This window comes from Heteronotia binoei, chromosome 14, assembly GCF_032191835.1.
Source record: "Heteronotia binoei isolate CCM8104 ecotype False Entrance Well chromosome 14, APGP_CSIRO_Hbin_v1, whole genome shotgun sequence".
Taxonomy (NCBI): domain Eukaryota; kingdom Metazoa; phylum Chordata; class Lepidosauria; order Squamata; family Gekkonidae; genus Heteronotia; species Heteronotia binoei.
Window position 1 is genome coordinate 26,775,146 of NC_083236.1, and position 18,646 is coordinate 26,793,791.

The 18,646-nt window shown below is 44.7% G+C and overlaps 1 protein-coding gene across 1 annotated transcript in view; it reads left to right on the plus strand.

The window, feature by feature from the left end:
• Positions 1 to 18,646, plus strand: part of HYDIN (HYDIN axonemal central pair apparatus protein) — a 234,138-nt gene that overhangs the window by 108,133 nt on the left and 107,359 nt on the right. Inside the window, 8 exon segments of the mRNA XM_060253816.1 lie at positions 10,374 to 10,470; positions 12,026 to 12,145; positions 12,471 to 12,680; positions 15,650 to 15,787; positions 16,493 to 16,670; positions 17,067 to 17,191; positions 17,596 to 17,720; positions 18,264 to 18,400. Coding sequence (XP_060109799.1) covers positions 10,374 to 10,470; positions 12,026 to 12,145; positions 12,471 to 12,680; positions 15,650 to 15,787; positions 16,493 to 16,670; positions 17,067 to 17,191; positions 17,596 to 17,720; positions 18,264 to 18,400 — 1,130 coding nt within the window.

An 18,646-nucleotide genomic window follows, 5' to 3' on the forward strand; every position in this document is an offset into this window, starting at 1 on the left:
CCACAAAGCAGTCGATCCGGCGTGGATGGATTTCGCACAGCAAACTCCGCTGAGTGGATCCGGAGTGGATCCGGAGGTTTTCGGAAACTCCGGCAGCATGCTGAAAAACATACTCCGGCGTAAAATCCCTGAAGCGCCAGAGCAAACCGCAGCGCCGGAGCAACATGTGCGAAATCCAAGAGAAGATCCGGAGGTAAATGGGGCGCTACGCTGGAGCAAACGCTAGTGCGAAAACGGCCTAAGTCTTTGGATAAAGGAGAATCCTACATGCTAGCTCTCTAGCCCAGAGTGTCAAACATGCAGCCTAAGGGATGAATCTGGCCTGCCCAAGGCTCAAATCTGGCCCCCAAGCAATTTCTTTCTCCTGCTTTCTTTTCCTAAGGCTGCTCCTGCAGGCTCATGGCAGCTTACTTTTTCCCAGCTCCCTCAGTGGCTTTTTGCTTCCTGCCTTTTGCTTCCCTCCCTCTCCCCTCTCTCTCACAGAGAAAGAGACTGATTTTTCACTAGGCTTGTTCTGGTCTTGGAGCCTTTCCCCCACAGTGCTTCTGTCTGATTTCGCACAAGCTGCAACTTGCCCCGCCTCTTTCCCGTGGTAAGCAAGACCCTTTGAAAACCAGTTTCTGCTTTCCACAGGAAAGAAGCGGGGCAAGTCACAGCCCCGCAGTAGCTTGTGCAAAATTGAACAGAAGCATGGGGGGGAAAGGGCTCCGAGACCAGAACAAGCCTAGTGAGAAATCAGAGAGAGGGAGCGTGCTCCATGGCTGCTTTTTGCAGGAGAGATACAAAGACAAGCCTATCTCTCTCTCTTGCATGCACACACACACAGAACTTCTGCTTCCTTCTCTGGGACTGTTCCTCTTTTGGGGAGGAAGGGAGGGGGAGAAAAGAGAGAGAAAGTTCCTCATGTTACATTTTATGGCATGCGTGGCCTGGCCCAACAAAATGACATTAATGTCAGATCTGGCCCTCGTAACCAATGAGTTCAACACCTCTGCTTTAGGCATTGCGGTTTACTGATTGCTATCTAAATCAACAGTAGATTTGATGTGGCAGTGGCAGGGGCTCCTTCTTCCTTCCAGGTTGTGATTATGGAGCATTCATGCTTACTGAGTAAAGTCATGACTAATGTTTAGGTATCACTGTATTGGTAGCTGTTCCCAGTCACACTCAGCTTTGAAATACTCATTAAGACAGCCACAGAGACTCTCAGAATATGTAGGGTGTCACCTTTTTAAATCAAGAAACCAACGTTAAGGTGTGGGTTTCTCGCAGGACTGGACCTGACCTACAAGCACAGCCAAGAAAGCACTGAGTAGTATTGCAGAGAGGCAGGTTAGTCATCCAGGCTTTTCAAGATCATATCAGGGGGCTAATATTTCTCATTCATTTGTGCAACAAGTAGGGTTGCCAAGTACAATTCAAGAAATATCTGGGGACTTTGGGGGTGGAGCCAGGAGACATTAGGGGTGGAGCCAAGATTAAGGCTGTGACAAGCATAATTGAACTCCAAAGGGAGTTCTGGCCATCACATTTAAAGGGACGGCACACCTTTTCAATTCCTTCCTTTCATAGGAAATAATGGATAGGGCACCTTCTTTTGGGGCTCATAGCATTGGACCCCCTGTCCAATCTTTTTGAAACTTGGGGGGTATTTTGGGGAGAGGCACTAGATGCTATACTGAAAATTTGGTGCTTCTACCCCAAAAAACAGCCCCCCCAGAGCCCCAGATACCCACAGATCAATTCTCCATGATTTTCTATGGGACTAAATCTCCATAGGGAATAACAGAGTTCCCAGCAGACATTTCCCTCCCCTCCCCTCGCTTTCTGATGACCCTGAAGCGGGGGGAGGTCCTCCAAACCGGGGGATCCCTTGCCCCCACCTGGGGATTGGCAACCCTAGCAACAAGTCTGTGGGTGCCTATAACGATCCACAGAGAAAGGTAAGATCTTTCATTCTTTGGAAGGTCCTAGTTAAGGTGAAGGGGCATTTAAGCAACATTGTCAAGCAATCCACGCAGTAGAAGTGAGACTGGCTTGCTATTCATATCTTGTCTAATCAGAATGAATGCTTGTTCCCCAGGGATTCAATCAGGGAACATTAGCTTCATTCCATCCAATTTCTGCCAATTTATAAAACCGAGCAGTTCAGCTGCTCTCACTCTTCATCCAGAAAGTCTGATCTTGCCACAGAGGTTGGTAAGAAGGATAAGAAGTAAACCCAAGAACTGAAATACTTCAGTCATTTCCAGATTTTAAACAAAAGAGTCTCCACTAATATGAAAATCCCTTTGCTGCAATACTGATATCCAAAGAAAGGCATTTAGGTTCCATGCATCCTCCAAATTTGTCTGCTCCTGGTGGTGGTGGAAAGTGCCATCAAATCACAGCTGTCTGCTCCAGCAGTTCTTAATTAATCCTTCAACCACTTGCAATTTTTCTTTATGGAATCTAAAAAAAAAGAACAACAACTTTATCTGCTTTGATGCCAGCTTCTTTGAAGCCCAAAGCTATTATATATATCACAAAAGGAGCTAACTCTCAGGGTTTCTTCTGATGGGTATTGCTTCTGCCTATAAGTTCTGGGGCTTTATGAACTTAGGCCTCTTTCCATAAGGACAAAAGACCTGTCGAGGCCTGGCTTTTCCTTCATGCGCAAAGTAAATGTGTTTCTCAGGTTACAGGAGGTGTTTCATATCTCTGTTCTAATCGTTACTTCTCAGGATCAAGGGGAAAGTCACACAGCAGGTGCTTGTAAGCCCAGATGTTCTGTGTGGATAGATCTGAGAAACTTTCGTTTTCATTAAGCTTACCTCTCAGGGGCAGCACAGGCCAAAGAATCCGTATGTCTTAATGGCACACAGTACTAGCCTGGTGGTCATTAGGGGATGTAGTTTCCAACTAGATTTTTAAAAAGTGATCTTACATTGGAGGTGGAAAGTGCTGTCAAGTTGCAGCTGACTTATGGCAACCCTGTGGAGTTTTCAAGGCAAAAGAAATTCAGAGGAGGTGTGCCATTGCCCACCTCTGCGTAGCAACCGTGGACTTCCTTGGTGGTCTCTCATCCAAGTACTAACCAGGGCCAACCTGCTTAACTTTTGTGATCTGATGAGATTGGACTAGCCCGGGCCATCCAGATCAGGGCAAGTTGCACTGCAATGATTAACATTAACATTCTTCCATGAACATTTGTAATCTGCTTTTTGACACTTCCCATACAGTTTCAGATAATAGACTCTGGGGTGCAAGAGATTATTTGGAACCATAAACACCAAGGTGAACATATATGAACATATGAAGCTGCCTTATACTGAATCAGACACTTGGTCCATCAAAGTCAGTATTGTCTTCTCAGACTGGCAGCGGCTCTCCAGGGTCTCAAGCTGTGGTTTTTCACACCTATTTGACTGGACCCTTTTTTGGAGATGCCAGGGATTGAACCTGGGACCTTCTGCTTCCCAAGCAGATGCTCTACCACTGAGCCACCGTCCCTCCCTTAAATATAGCTTTCTTCAGAGAGATATGTCCAAGGGAGTACTCACACTGGTGTTTATGTATTCATTGTTGTAATTGTTTCAGAAGTCAGTTCAATTACACTGTACAGTGAATACAGCTAATAGATTTATTGCATATCAGAAAGTTGTGGCTGATATGAGTGAATATTGAATGGCTGTTTTCCATTTCCATTAAAAATGCTTTTGCCCCAATCCAGCAAGGAGCCATTTGCATGTGGATGCAGTTTCCACTTAGGTACCCCTAACTGAATGGGAAGTAACTGGGTCCAAGGTCTATCAGAACACACATGCACACACGTGCACACATATATGCATGCATATGTGTGTGTATGTATACACATATATGTATGTATAATATATAAAAACATATATGTGTGTATAGCATAAGTAATGTATATAGGAAGGGCATTTTATTCATATTTTTCTGTTTTCCCAATAGAATGGTAGATATAATAACTTAATCCAATATAACCTTCCCAACTGCCATTCCTCCTCCATCTTCTTCAACATAGGAGGATTTATCCATAAGGATATAGACCTGGAAGAACTACTTCAAAATATAAGGTTTCGAGAGATCATAAAGTAGTTGATCTGAGTTTAAAGAGGAGACTGGTTATAATGTTGAATTGTGACTTCTCTTCAGTGCAGTGTAAAAGAACTGGCAAGTTTGTCATATCAGCTGCTTTCTCTGTAAGTGTGAAGGAAAACATTTACAAGTGACTGTACCTTTGAAGCCATTAGACTGAATTAAACCCAGATGAGGCAGACTTCTCCATTTGTGGTGGAGCTACATGAATGATGAGCAGTACTGTATAGAGGTGAATGGAACATCGCCCATAAGATTGGGTTGTACAGCAGGCTTTAGCCCCTTTGATGGCCCCAAAAGAAGGTGCCCCTATCCTTCATTATTTCCAAATGGAGAGAAGACATTTAAATCTGATTGCCAGAACTCCCTTCACAGTTCAATCGTGCTTGTCATGCTTTTGCTTCCCCTCCGCCTCCCAAAGCCCTCAGATATTTCTTGAGTCGGACCTGGCAACCCTACACTCCTCTCAGATCTCCCCTGCCACCACTTGGGTGAAAGCAGTGGAGGCTCTGGCAGCACCATTGGGACTTGTTTCACCCCCAGCCAGTGGTGTGAGTGTTGTGACTCTCGCCTCCTTCCATAATGATACTTTCCTCTCAATGTGGCACCCCCAGTAGCTACTTGGCTCTTTAACCCTGGGAGTGTATGAAATGTGTGTATCGTTCAGCAAAAGGATCCAGCTTTGGGGATTTAACAAGCCTGCTTGCAGCAACAACAACAACAACAAAAACTTCCCACATGGTGTCTCGGAAGGTTTCCCCAAGCCAAAAAGAAAGGGTTTCAGTGGCGTAAAGAAGGTTTCCTAAGTTGCATACTGAACTGCTTCACAGGAAGGACCAAAAGGGTGCCGTGGGGCCCAAAGCAGAGTTGCCTTCCCCTGGTGGCTGTAAAGAGTGAATGCCTGGGAATATTGCTTCTTCTCAACTGGTATGAGAACAACCCATCTTGTTCACTTGAGAATGTAGCCACTTTGTTGAAAATCAGTCTGAGGAAACCAACACAAAGGCATGAGCTTTGCAACAGAGACACCTTGTGGTGGTTTCACAAAACTGACCAAAGATATTTGGGGGGGGGGGGTGGCAGGGCACTCTGTGCCTCCCACACGTTGGCAGCTGATATCTCACCTACATGCCACTTACAGAACAGAGCACAGTTTTGTCAAGTTTCTAAGAGAGTCGCAGGTTACAGATATTTCAGAGCCAAATAGTACCTATAAAAACAATTACTCATCCAGAAATAGCTAGAAAGCTGGGAAGTGCACACAGAAATTGATGAAAATCTGACCCAGATTCCCTCTTTTTCTTGCATATCTGATACGCAGTATCTGATTGCTAAAAGCTGCAACAATTGCTAGTCTCTGGCAGCCCTCAGAAATGGCTGTTATTTTGTCACCTTGTTATCTGCTTTTACACTTATCTGTTTTCACTCACTGGGGTAGAAAGTGGGGGGAGGGAGTGGCTCAACAGATAATCTGTGTGACAGATACCTTCCAACCAGAAGTGTTAGTAGATGTTTGTACTCAAGAGAATTTTCATTGCCAAGGAAAATGCTTGCCCATGGCAGGCACACAGTCAAAGCACCAGAGCCAGCTGAGAAAAGAATAGGAAGCAAATAGGATCTAAATTATTTCTGTACATTATTTATAGTCTGCCTTTCTTGCTAAGAGAAGGAGGGTTACGCAGTCAACTTCTTCACCCAAAGGGTGATTAACACATAGAATTCACTGCCACAGGAGGTGGTGGCAGCTACAAACATAGACAGCTTCAAGAGGAGATTAGGTAAACATATGGAGCAGAGGTCCATCAGTGGTTATTAGTCACAGCATATTGATGGAACTCTGTCTGGGGCAGTGATGCTCTGTATTCTTAGTGCTTGCGGGGGGGGGGGGGGGCAACAGTGGGAGGCCTTCTAGTGTCCTGGCCTCACTGATGAACCTCCTGATGGCACCTGTTTTTTGTTTTGCCACTGTGTGACACTGAGGGCGTTTTCGCACTTACCTTTTACTGGCGCGAACACCCTCCTCACGCCGGCGGATCTGCAGGGATTTCCCACCAGAAGCGCCGGCGCAGCCAAAAGAGCCGGCAGCTTCCGTCGCGGAGCCAGCTCAAACGTTTTCCTGCTTCTTGGCGGTTTCCGTTTGAGCTGGCTCCGCGACGGAAGTTGCCGGCTCTTTTGGCTGCGCCGGCGCTTCTGGTGGGAAATCCCTGCAGATCCGCCGGCGTGAGGAGGGTGTTCGCGCCAGTAAAAGGTAAGTGCGAAAACGCCCTGAGCGTTGGACTGGATGGGCCATTGGCCTGATCCAACATGGATTTTCTTATGTTCTTATGGATGGAACGTCCAATGAACAGTGTAATAGGGTTTGGACTACAGAAATCTGAAAATGAACAGAAATCTGAAACAGAGCTGAAACAAACTGAAACAAAGCTTAAGCATTTAAACATGACAAGTTAAATAGTGTAGAAGCTAAATAGTTGGGGCATACTCACAGAGACAGGCAGTAAAAGATTAGGGAACAGTCCCTCTCTATGTCTTTACCAATGCAACTTTCTGAAGCAAATTTACTAAAGCAGCCAGGGGTCATTTTGTAGAAAAATAGGTGGTGGAGCTCATCCAGGGATTGTTATGCAGCTGCACCTACTATTCAATGGACAAGGAGGAGGAACTCTCAGAAAGTTTCAGGAGCTGCACTCCTGTGAGCTCCCACTGAATCCAAGGCCTGAATTCAGCTTTCTAAAAACCCAGGGTGTTCAGATGAAACTTAGGAGGAATTCTGAAAGGTATCAATAGGGAGTTTCTGATGGGACTGAGTAGATTCTCACTTACAAAATGACATTGGATTTTTTCAGATTCAGTCCCAGAGGGACTGCACCTTTCAATGAACAGGAGACCACAATGGAGCATGAAGTTCCACAGCAGCCCCAAGCATCCACACATACTATTGAAGATGTTGAGAGGTTTGTAGAAAAGCCATCAGAATCATGTTTATGCCTTGGTATCAAGGCAGCAGGCTTGGATTTCCAAGAGATGTTGAAGACCAGCCCCAAGTCTGTTGCCTCACTAAGGAATCCCTCTGTGCGCTTGCACTGAAATGATGGTTCTTTTCTGGGCCAAGGGCACTGGTGCTTCCCTGGGGACCTTGATCCAGGTTTTACAAAAGCTGCTGCGCAGAATGGAGAGCAAGAAGTGAAAAGATAGCAGAGACACAAAGAGGACTAGACAGTGGAAAAAGCAGGAGAGGCCAAGAGAATCTGAATGGGATATTTATCTATGCATCAGGATGCATCCCTTCTACTAGGGAGCTCCACTTGGTGTTAATGGGATTGCCTACTTTATGCAGACCACAACTCTGTCAAATAGAGAAATAGTAACTGGCCCAAAGTTGCCTCGTGAGCTTCATGACTAAGTAAAGTTTTGAAACCCAGGGCTCTCATTCCAAGTCCAGCACTCTCAGCCTTCTACAGAGCACTGGCTGCTTGATAATTTAGTTTAATTTTAATTTTTAGATTTATATCCCACCCTTTCCCGCTGATGGTGTCATTTATTAGTTACTTTCATATACCACTTTTCTCTGTGGGACTTAAGGTAGTGTATGGAGGCCCACAGGTTATGTTACAGATGACAGGTTCCTCTGTCACTGCCTTGCTTCATCTTGCCATCCCTTGTCCCCACCCACAGAGCTGAAGCAGCTCCTTTTCTCCCTGTTCCCCAGACATGGGAAAACAGCACGGCCGACTACCTTAGGGACCGCCTCTCCCTGTATGAACCCCAGAGAGCACTGAGGTCAGCAGGGAAGAACCTGCTGACTATCCCCGGGCCAAAGAGGTAAGACTCCAGAGCACCCATACTCGGGCTTTCTCAGCTATGGCCCCACAGCTGTGGAATCAGCTCCCAGAGGAAATGCGGGCCCTGCGGGACTTTGAACAGTTCCGCAGGGCCTGCAAAACCATCTTGTTCCAAGCGGCCTTCACCAGCTGAAACTACTAAACTGCCAAATAAACTTGCCAACGGAATAGCACTAAATGTACTAATGTTTTTAGAATGCTCTTAGAATTTTAATGGATTTTAATTAATTATAGTTAAATGCTATTTACTGTATAATGTATATACTGAGTTTTGCTGTTAGCCGCCCTGAGCCGCTTGGTCGGGGAGGGCGGGATACAAATAAAATGTGACTGACTGACTGCCCATGCCCAACAGGGCTTTTCAAACACTTTATTTTGGGAAGCCCTGTTGGGCATGCATGACTTACTGTACTATGTCTAAAGATGCCTAGGAAATGAAGAAGAAAAGAATGCTGGTTACTCTGTCAATGAGGCAGGGGAGAGGCAATGACAACCAGTCTGTGGGCCTAGGTAGCAATCCATTACATAGGTCCAGAAGCAAAGCTTGTCTGGGTCATGTCTTAGATGGGAGACCTCTTGGGTATCCTTAAGGCCCACCATCACAGGGAATTACACTTGTGGGACTGACCATGTCTGAATTTGGTACAGAATCACAGCTGGCTGTATGAGGTAAAGCAACACTCCACTCATGCGCAGCAGTTGTAGCAACAGCCATGCTTGTCTGCAGCATAACTGATGGCATCTGCAGTGCATTCACACACAATCCAAGGGTTGTATCTGGGTTGGTCATACTTTGGCAGTGCAAAGCCAGATGCGGATTTGACTCTATCCTGCTTCAGTTTCACTGGGGGGGGGGGAATGCAGGCTATGAAGTATGGGGACATTGAATGCAATGATGGGCGTTTCTTGTTGGAGGTGCCTGACAGCTTTCTTTATTTTATTCCAAATGTAAAATATCAAAAGCAGAACTTTTCGCTTCAAAACTTTCAGAATTAATCAGTGGCCACATCATGGTACACCACCGTTTATAAACCATAGTTCAGTTAGCATCCTAATGCAGGCTGTGCAGTGGTTTGTTGGGTGGTGTGGAGCCAGGATTCTAAACTGCAGTTTGCCCCAGCCTCACGCCCTATGCTGATGGGTCACTGTAGTTTCTTGTTATGGCTGAGTTCAGCCATCCCAGCTTGTTTGCTAGCACAAGCCCTTTCTCTGTCTCCTGCATAAAGAGTTGGCTGCATAGAGCAGCAGAAATCAGCTAAGGCGGTCCTTGCTCAGGACACTCCCTGCCTCTCTTCTCTCTCCTCTCCCTGAAGGAAAATTTGAAAGGCAGGGAAACTGAAGATATCACTTAATCCCTTGCTGTAGTTCAGTTTGCCAGTATATACAATAGACATTGCAGCAGGGAAAAGCTGTTTGCAGTCCTACCTTTTTTCCCATAGAGAGCTCTCAGTTTATATTGCTGCTGTATATGTGCTTAGAATTGTATCTGTAAGCTGGAGTTCTTGCCTGGCTCACTGGGGCCTGAAGGACAGAGCTTGGGGGACAATAGGCAGCAGGATCCAAATCCTGCTCCAATCAAGAGCCCCCGACTGGTTTGAATGGTCCAGTCACAGGCAGCGCGGGAACTTTGGCTGTATATATAGAGGGCCCTGCAGCCCTAGTAGTTAGTCTTCATAGGCAGCGCTATACCATGCTGTATTCAATAAAAGAGCTATGTTCACTACCACCTCACCTCATTACTGTATAGAACCCACTATATTATAATTGCAGAAGAGAGTATATGAATGAGGGGCCTGGCTATGATGTGTGTTTCTTCCCAAACTTTTAATTTCCCTCTTGGGGGAGAAGGTTAGGGAATGAGATGAAACAGCAGATAGAAGTGGGATGAGAGTATTTAGTTTCACATTAAGAAGTTTACGGAATACAGGGAAGCAACTAGACAGAGAGCAGCTGAGCTTTCTTACTTGTTTCTGTTCATTGACTACAGCCAGGGCTTTTTTTTTGAGCTGGAATGCACAGGAACGCAGCTCCGGCTGGCTTGGTGTCAGGGGATGTGGCCTAATATGCAAATAAGGTCCTGCTGGGCTTTTTCTACAAAAAGCCCTGTGTGAAACAATGGTGATGTCAGGGGTGTGGCCTAATATGTAAATTAGTTTCGGCTGGGTTTTTTCTAGGAAAAAAGCCTTGACTACAGCCGACCTAAAGCCAAGCAGGCTGCATATGTCACAAGGCTTCTGGCAATGCAAGGAAGTTTAGGATAGCCTCTGGGGATTCTGCTTAGAGGCAGAAAAGGAGCCAAGCAGCAATACCTGTCTAGGGGGTCGACAAGCAACCTGTGGTTTGTTAAGTACATCTGAGAGATTATCCAGAGGTCATGTCTTGAGTACTGTTGTTGCACATTCTGATCCCAATCTTTGTTTTTATTTCCAGAGAAGAGGCTATTGAAGAAACCAAGAGCTGTACTGGTGAAGAAGAGGCTGCCATTAAACAGCTTTTAGATGTAGGGGGTGACGATTCAAAAGCAAAGGTAAGAGTGCTTGCTGATGGCAACTGGATACCTCTTGTTTCAGCTTTCAGCTGTTGCCCAAGTAAAGAACAGCAACATCAACAGCCTTCCCTTTGAAGCTCTGTTCACTTACGTATGATGAAACAGGAGACTTAAAGAATACTTCTTTCTGACCAGTGGAATGGAGGACATGCTGTACCCACTGAAGAATTGTGGCCAAGGATTGGGACTCAGTCAAGTGATCTTCTTCCTCCCATGGTTACTAGCAAGTGGTTGTTACCTCTAAGAGAGTCAGTGTACTTTCTGTTTTCTTTCTTTTGATCGTTGTTGAGGCTCTGCTGTTTGTTAACAAACAGGTTTCAAAGACATCCCTGTTGCAGGCACAAAGTAGGGGAGCGTTCCACAGGAGACGCTGTGTCCATTGGCATAGCCTGCTTTTGGAACAAGTGGGAGGATAAATTCTCACAAGGATGCCCTCCATCCAACAGTGGTGGTGGGTGGTAAGAAACACCCTCACAGTACAATTTTGTGATGACCCGTAAGAACAAGTGTGGGCCATTGGTCTTGTCAAGCACAGCTGGTTGTATGTTTCAGAGTTGAATGATGTGGCAGAACAGCCCCACTGACCTGCAGGCCCTGTTCCATCTTGTCCTCTGAGGCATCTGGGTACCAGTGGCAGTCTAAGATCTCTGCCTAGCATGTGCCACTCCCCTCGCCAATTTTCTCAACCCACAGAAGGGCTTTTCTCTCTCTCTTTTTTTTTTACTTAATTTTTTTTATTATAAAATATCGAAATCTAAGTACATACAATATACTAAAGATTTTAATAAATAAAATACAATAATAATAATAATCTTGGTAATAGAACTTAACATAATACACAGATGATATATAAAGGTTCACATTTGTGTAAGAATATTAATATAAAACAAAGTCTAGGTACTTGTTTGGGATTTTACATTTTTTGGAGGAATTTTTGTTGACATAATCGAAAAACCTAAACCATTTTTCTACAGAGTTTTCCCCTGCATTGGGTTTTTCTCAAAACAGAAGTTGAGAGGCTAATTTGTCTTTAATTACAGTGTCCCATACTTTTTGAAACCAGAAGGTAATAAAAGGAATTTTGGCAAGTTTCCAACATTTAGCTAGTACAAGTTTACCTCATTGCCACTACCTGGTCTTGTAGGAATCTCCTACTGAGAGGGGCAGGGCTCCTGACTCCCTTCCTTGAACTATTGTGTTATGGCCTCACCTTGTGCCTGGTCTCCCACTACTCAGTGTCTGTTCACCACAGCGACAGTTTACTGCACTTGCACACCACGGGGGGATTAGCCACTCACCAGCTGATTGCTGCCTTCCTGGTGCTTGTTTTAAAATAGCGTGTGGAGGTCTAAGTGCTACAGAGAACAGCTACAAACATTAAACGTTATAAAACGTTTATTAAAAAGAAGATGCACGTACGCATACTCTCAGCACACAACATTTTGAGCAAGGGATCCAAAAGAAATGTGTAAATTTGCAGTTCCTCTGCTTCTTATTCTGTACATTCTCCATGAATGTGTTGGTCTTTTCCTAGGCCTCATTGCCAAGTGCTGATGAAGTGGAAGAAGGTCTTCTAAAGAAGAACCAGGCAGAAAGCAAGGAAGTGCTATGGTGTCTCAGACCTGAGGAGCATCATATAACAGGCGTGGAAGAAGTAAGAGACAGTTCCTCTGATCTTAGCACTTCTTTCTATTAATGTGTCTTCTTACTGTTTATCTGCCATAAGTCTCTTGCTAAAGCCCTGGATCTCTGCCTCTTCCTTCTCTTTAGCTACCTGTGCTGTCCTTAGATTGTATGACTAGGATTTTTCTACGAGTTTTATCTCAGGATGTTTTCTCACCCATCTGTGTTTCCAGAAGACCTCCAGGCATCAATCCCATCTGGAGGTTGGCAACCCTAGGGCAGGTTTTAATGGGATGCATTGTGCTGATTCCTGCACTTACTTATGAATAACATCTGTCCATCTCCCTCCCAACCAGGTGTTTGACATTCTGCCTCTGTATGGGGTGCTACAGCCAGACAAGACCCAGCAAATGTCATTCACTTTCTATGGCCATGCCAACATTGTTGCCCGCGTGAAAGCACTCTGCGAAGTGGAAGGTGGTCCTGCCTACAAGATCCTGCTCAGTGGTGAGGCCTCCCTTGTCAGTTATGCATTTGACATCAAGGAGATTGACTACGGGCTCCAGGTAGGTACAGCCTGGTTGACACTGGGCTTTGCTATCCATTCAGTTGGCTCCCACGGTCTCTTTTCAACACATGGCATGGACAACACCATCTATTGCTGTGGCACAATCCGTTACAGAGTTCTCCTTCACAATCCCTGCTTTTATGCAGCATTTATTTATTTCGAAAGGGATGTAGGTTTTTTGGGGGGAAAAGTACTGAGTCTTCAATTCTTGTGATCAACTGTGAACTCTATGGCATGGACTCCTAACTTAACAACATCAAAATGCATCTGGAAGGAAACCTTTCATGGCTCCATCCCCTTTTTTACCTGCTATTGGAGTCCATCCTCCCACCTAATCCATGCCAAAAAGACAGTACTGTCCTTCTGTGCATTTCTTAGGTGCCCACTACCTCCTCACACAATACATCCCAGTTGGAGGAGAAGAGGACAAGAAGGAAGCAAGTCCACAGTAACAAAGCATGACTTCCAGCTGGATTTCCAGAGCACTTACTATGTTGCTTCTTGTTCCCCCCAACTGTATATTTTATATAACATGTGGCACTCCCGATACAAAGGGAAGAGCTCTGGTACCAGAGTAATGAGTTTGGCCTTCGAAATTTGAGATTGTTGACACTAACTAATCCCACTCCGCTTGGCCTTGATCCCCCTCCTTACCGTAAAAAACTGTAGTACTCCCCTAGCTGCCTTTACACTCCTGAGAATCTTGACTTCTTTCCTCAACATTACCCTCTGATGACCTCAACAGTTTCAGCTGCTCTTTCTAAGGTCATACTGCTCTCCTGTTCTGACACAAGGATGTTCAGAGTCATTCCAGCTGTTTCCTCAACCAGACATTTCACTGCATTGTACAGAGCTGAAACACAGCATTCAGAATTCAAGTATGGAACGTAAGAGAAGCCATGTTGGATCAAGCCAATGGCCCACCCAGTCCAACACTCTGTGTCACACAATGGCCAAAAAACCCAGGTGCCATCAGGAGGTCCATCAGTGGGGCTAGGACACCAGAAGCCCTCACACTGTTGCCCCTCTCAAGCACCAAGAATACAGAGCATCACTTGCCCCAGACAGAGAGTTCCAATAATTCACTGTGGCTAATAGCTAGTGATGGAAGAAGAAGAAGAATTGCAGATTTATACCCCGCCCTTCTCTCTGAATTAGAGACTCAGAGCGGCTTCCAATCTCCTATATCTTCTCCCCCCACAACAGACACCCTGTGAGGTGTGTGGGGCTGAGAGCGCTCTCACAGCAGCTGCCCTTTCAAGGTCAACTCCTACAAGAGCTGTGGCTAACCCAAGCAGGTGCAAGTGGAGGAGTGGGGTATCAAACCTGGCTCTCCCAGATAAAAGTCCACGCACTTAACCACTTAACTGGCCCTCTGCTCCATATGTTTATCCAATCCCCTCTTGAAGCTTGCTATGCTTGTAGCTGCCACCACCTCCTATGGCAGTGAATTCCATGTGTTAATCACCCTTTGGGTGAAGAAGTACTTCCTTTTATCTGTTCTAACCCGACTGCTCAGCAATTTCATTGAGTGCCCATGAATTCTCATATTGTGAGAAAGGGAGAAAAGTACTTCTTTATCTTCTCTATCCCATGCATAATCTTTTAAACCTCTATCTTGTCACCCCTCAGTCAACATTTCTCCAAGCTAAAGAGCCCCAAGCATTTTAACCTGTCTTCATGGGATAGATCCAAGAGGGCAGCCTTGTTGGTCTGAAGTAGTTGAACAAAGCAAGAGTCAAGTTGCACCTTTAAGACCAACTAAGTTTTATTGAGAACATAAGCTTTCGTGTGCCCTCGTCTGATGAAGTGTGCTTAGAGAGCACACAAAAGCTTACATTCTCAATAAAACTTGGTTGGTCTTAAAGGTGCAACTTGGCTCCTGCTTTGTTCAACTTTCTTCATAGAGAAAGTGTTCCAACCCTTTAATTATTCTAGTTGCCCTTTTCTGGACTTTTTCCAATGCTATACTATCTTTTTTGAGGTGTGGTGACCAGAATTGTACACAGTAATCCAAATGAGGCCGCATGATCGATTTATACAGGGGCATTATGATACTGGCTATAATTCCCTTCCTAATAATTCCCAGCATATCATTGGCCTTTTTTATTGCAGTCGCATACTGTTTTGACATTTTCAGTGAGTTATCTACCACAACCCCAAGATCTCTCTCTTGGTCAGTCTCCTCCAGTGCACAACCTATCAACTTGTATTTATAGTTAGAATTTTTAGCCCCAATGTGCATTACCTTGCACTTGGCCACATTGATCCTCATTTGCCATGTTGACGCCCACTCACCCAGCCTTTGAAGTGCCTCACAATCCTCTCAGGTTCTCACCACGCTGAACAATTTAGTACCATCTGCAAATTTAGCCACTTCACTGCTTACTTCCAACTGGACACACACAGACGCAGTTTCTCCCAAAAATTTGCCCAATATGAAATGTGAGCCAAATTTTAACAGTTTTCTTCAAGTAAAACATCTGCAGATATTTTGATGAAAGTTAGTGTTGGACAGATGAGACAAGTCAACATGTTGGAAATATCAGGCAAGTTAGAGTGATGGCTAAACATCTCTGCGCATCCATTATTTATTGTTTCTGCATGCTGAGGACCATGTAGATGCCCTATCTGGGAAATGGAGGGCTGCTTTGAACATGAAGAACTGCCTTATAGAGAACACTTGCTTTAGGAAGTCAGCAGAGCCACCCCAAGCTGAATCACATCCTTGAAAGTCCATTGAAGTAAATGGGGTTTAAAAGGTGTTACTCTGCTTAGGGAGGCAACTCACAGGTGGGATGTTCATACACATGTTTCATTGGAAGTGCTGTGTGTTACTCACCTACCAAGAAGGGGATTGATGCTGGGTTGGGGAAGGACAAAAAGGTCCATGGGGAAGATGTTTTTCAGTTTATGAGATGGCACTGCTATGTTCATATTCCCATCTTCCTCTTATCTCCCACCAAGCCTTTTGATCAAGTCAGTGAGGCTGAGATTAAACTGCAGAATACTGGAAAAGTTGGGTTTCAATACACCGTTCTTGACAGCATTTTGGCTTCAGCCAACAACCCTCCACCTGGTGTGCCGCTGACTCTGCCTGTTTCTGTGAGTAGGAAGAGAAGCCCCCAAGGGCTAGAGTGCTGCTGATGTGTATTGTCCCTTTCTTGACCCGATGGCCTTTATATTCTAACTCTGTTTTTAATTGTTTTAAAGATGTGTTTTTGTTCAATTTAACGGCTTTTATTATATGTAATTTTTTTATCTGCTATTGGTGGCCCTGCTGAGGTCAAAGTATAAATATTTGTAAAATAAATAAATATTCCCAGCCATATCATTTTTCTGCATTCTTGATTCCCTTTGAAAATCCAAAGTCTACAAGTATGTTAAGGAACAAAACAAGCAAACAGGTTTGTTTGCTAACTTCACATTTATTATTTTGGTAGCAGATGGGCTTTATGTGGGGCCGAAAGCAGTCTCTAACCCAGCTGTTTTCTACTAAAGCTAGCATCCTGCTTCTCACTGATCTAGTTTGGGTCCAAGACAAATTGGATTTTAGATTCTTACAAGCATGGGCTATTTTCCCTCAAAATGGTGTAACTCCTATTTTGGCCCCCAACCCGAGAGAATCTCTAGCAGTTGCACATGTCCTCAGGAAGATACTGAGGTCCTGGTGTAAGCTGCTGATTCTATTCATCAAGTGGGTGATTACTTTGTATTCTGTTCAGCCATCTTTTTAGCAAGTCAGTCCTATTCAGCCCTCTGATACTTCCTTAGGCAGAAGGTTGTCTTTGCTTTTTTTGTATTTTCTAGAATTACATTGAATCACAAAAGGAGCAGGTGCTGAAAGTCTATTATTTGCCTGGAGTACCTGAGGTCTTCCAGAGGACTTTCAAGATCCAAGTAGCTCACCTGGAACCAGACAGCATCACCCTGAAAGGAGAGGGAATCTTCCCCAGAATTTGCCTGGATCTGCCCAGAAACTTCAGAGGTAGAGATTCCTCTTTCTCCTGAATCAAGTAGGGTGGAAAAACCCTTTTTAGTCATTATGATCAGCAGTACTTAAAAGATCACACATAGCATGATACTCTTGGTACATGTGGCTGCCATCTTGTGTAAACAGGGCAATGCATGTATTTTCCTGCTGCAATATATGTAATCAGAAAATCCAGGTTTTCAGGGGTACCTTTTCGCATATATTAAGTCTGGAAAGTACAGTCATTGCCTGTTCACACAAAATAGTGACTGTGTGCATGGAGACTATTGCGTTGTGTTGCTGATCATAACAACTGAAGAGAACTGTGGTCACAAACCCATGCAGAGCAGAATCCCGTCTAAAAGGGCAGCTGTTTCCAGCACATGTGTTCACCAATTTGTATGTTTGCAGGAAACGAACATTACAGCAGCATCCTTAAAGAGGCAAAGCGATGCATTGAACACAGTTCACAGAAAGACATGCTTTTTAACAGCTTGGAAGCTACAGATGGCCCCGTGGATGAATCCATCACTGCAGTAAGAAGAAAAAGCTTATTTGTTTAGTTGTGGGTTGATGCATTCTTTCAAACAACCCTTTTTCCGTCCCCAGGGCAGGATGTACCAAGAGTAGCACTGCTGGTATTACATAGTACAACTGCCACCACTCAGCTTCCAGGGAGAAGGGCAATAGTGGAAAGCAAAATAACAACTTCTGTTGACACACAGCAAATATTTCAGTAGATATGTTTGAGAAGGCCATCATGAAGAGAGGTCCCACAAGCTGTGTAATGGCTAGCAGTAGCCCCAAGAGAGCAGGGCTGGAGGCGTGCAGCATACAAAAACTGTAGCCTCTTCTGGAAATGGGGCCTGCATTGTATATGCTGGCATGCCCCAGGAAAGGGCCAATGGATTTCCTCAGCCTGTTTTGTTGCCTTCTGCAGTTTGACATGCAGCTGCAGATGGAAGTGGAGAGGCTGCTTGTTCAACAGCACGCCCTGGAGCAGCAGCAGTTCCTGGCCTGTGAGGACCCAGTCATCAGCCAGCGAACTCGCCGAAGACTCGTCAAGTTAGTGTCAGGAGCCTCGCTTCTGGTTATTTTGTGGGAGGGTCCCTACATTCAAGAGTTAACTCAGAAATAGCAACTAACCTAAATCCTGAGCCATCCACTTCTCCTTGACGATGGGAAGCAGCGGGTCATTTTTGTCATGGGGAGCTGGGATGGAGATGGCATCTCTCTTCAGAGGGCTGGGCTGCAACTTATGGAAAGGCATCAAATGCTGGAAAATATACACAGGAATGCCTGTGAGTCAAATGACTTCTCCCTTATGCTTAGGGGAGTGTTGTTCTTTATGCAACTGCAGTTGACTTATAATTGTCCTCTGAAGGGCTGTGCAGCTGAAACACATCAAGATAAATGCTGTTTCTGTGATTGGTAGGGAGGAAAATCATGTTACTATTTCTCCTTTCCCCTGTTCACAACCTTACAGAGTTTAGATCTCAGTGCTGGTTAACTAGGGGATAATCCTTGAAACTTTGTTAAAGCTTTAGCCCATGCTGTCTTGCTGAGAATGAAACACTACTTGAAACCACATGGTGTCCATCCTTTCAGAGCCCAACTACCTGAGTACATCTTGGATTTTGGCTACATCATTTTGGGTACCATAAGGACACACATTGTCAAAATCACCAACACCAGCCAGTTCCCTGTGTCCTTCCATGCAGACAAACGGCACCTGCGAGATACAGGTAAAGGTGATCCATTATTCATTTCTGTATCTACAGCAGCTCACTTTGAAGACTTTAATAATAATAATAATAAATTTTATTTATATCCCACCCTCCCCGCCGAAGCAGGCTCAGGGCGGCTAACAGGACATGGTATGTACCATGATTATTATACAAGACAATTATAAAATACAGTTAATAAATACATTTAAAGAACAGTTACATAAAAATTTTTAAAACTACTATAAATTAAAGGTGCTACATTCA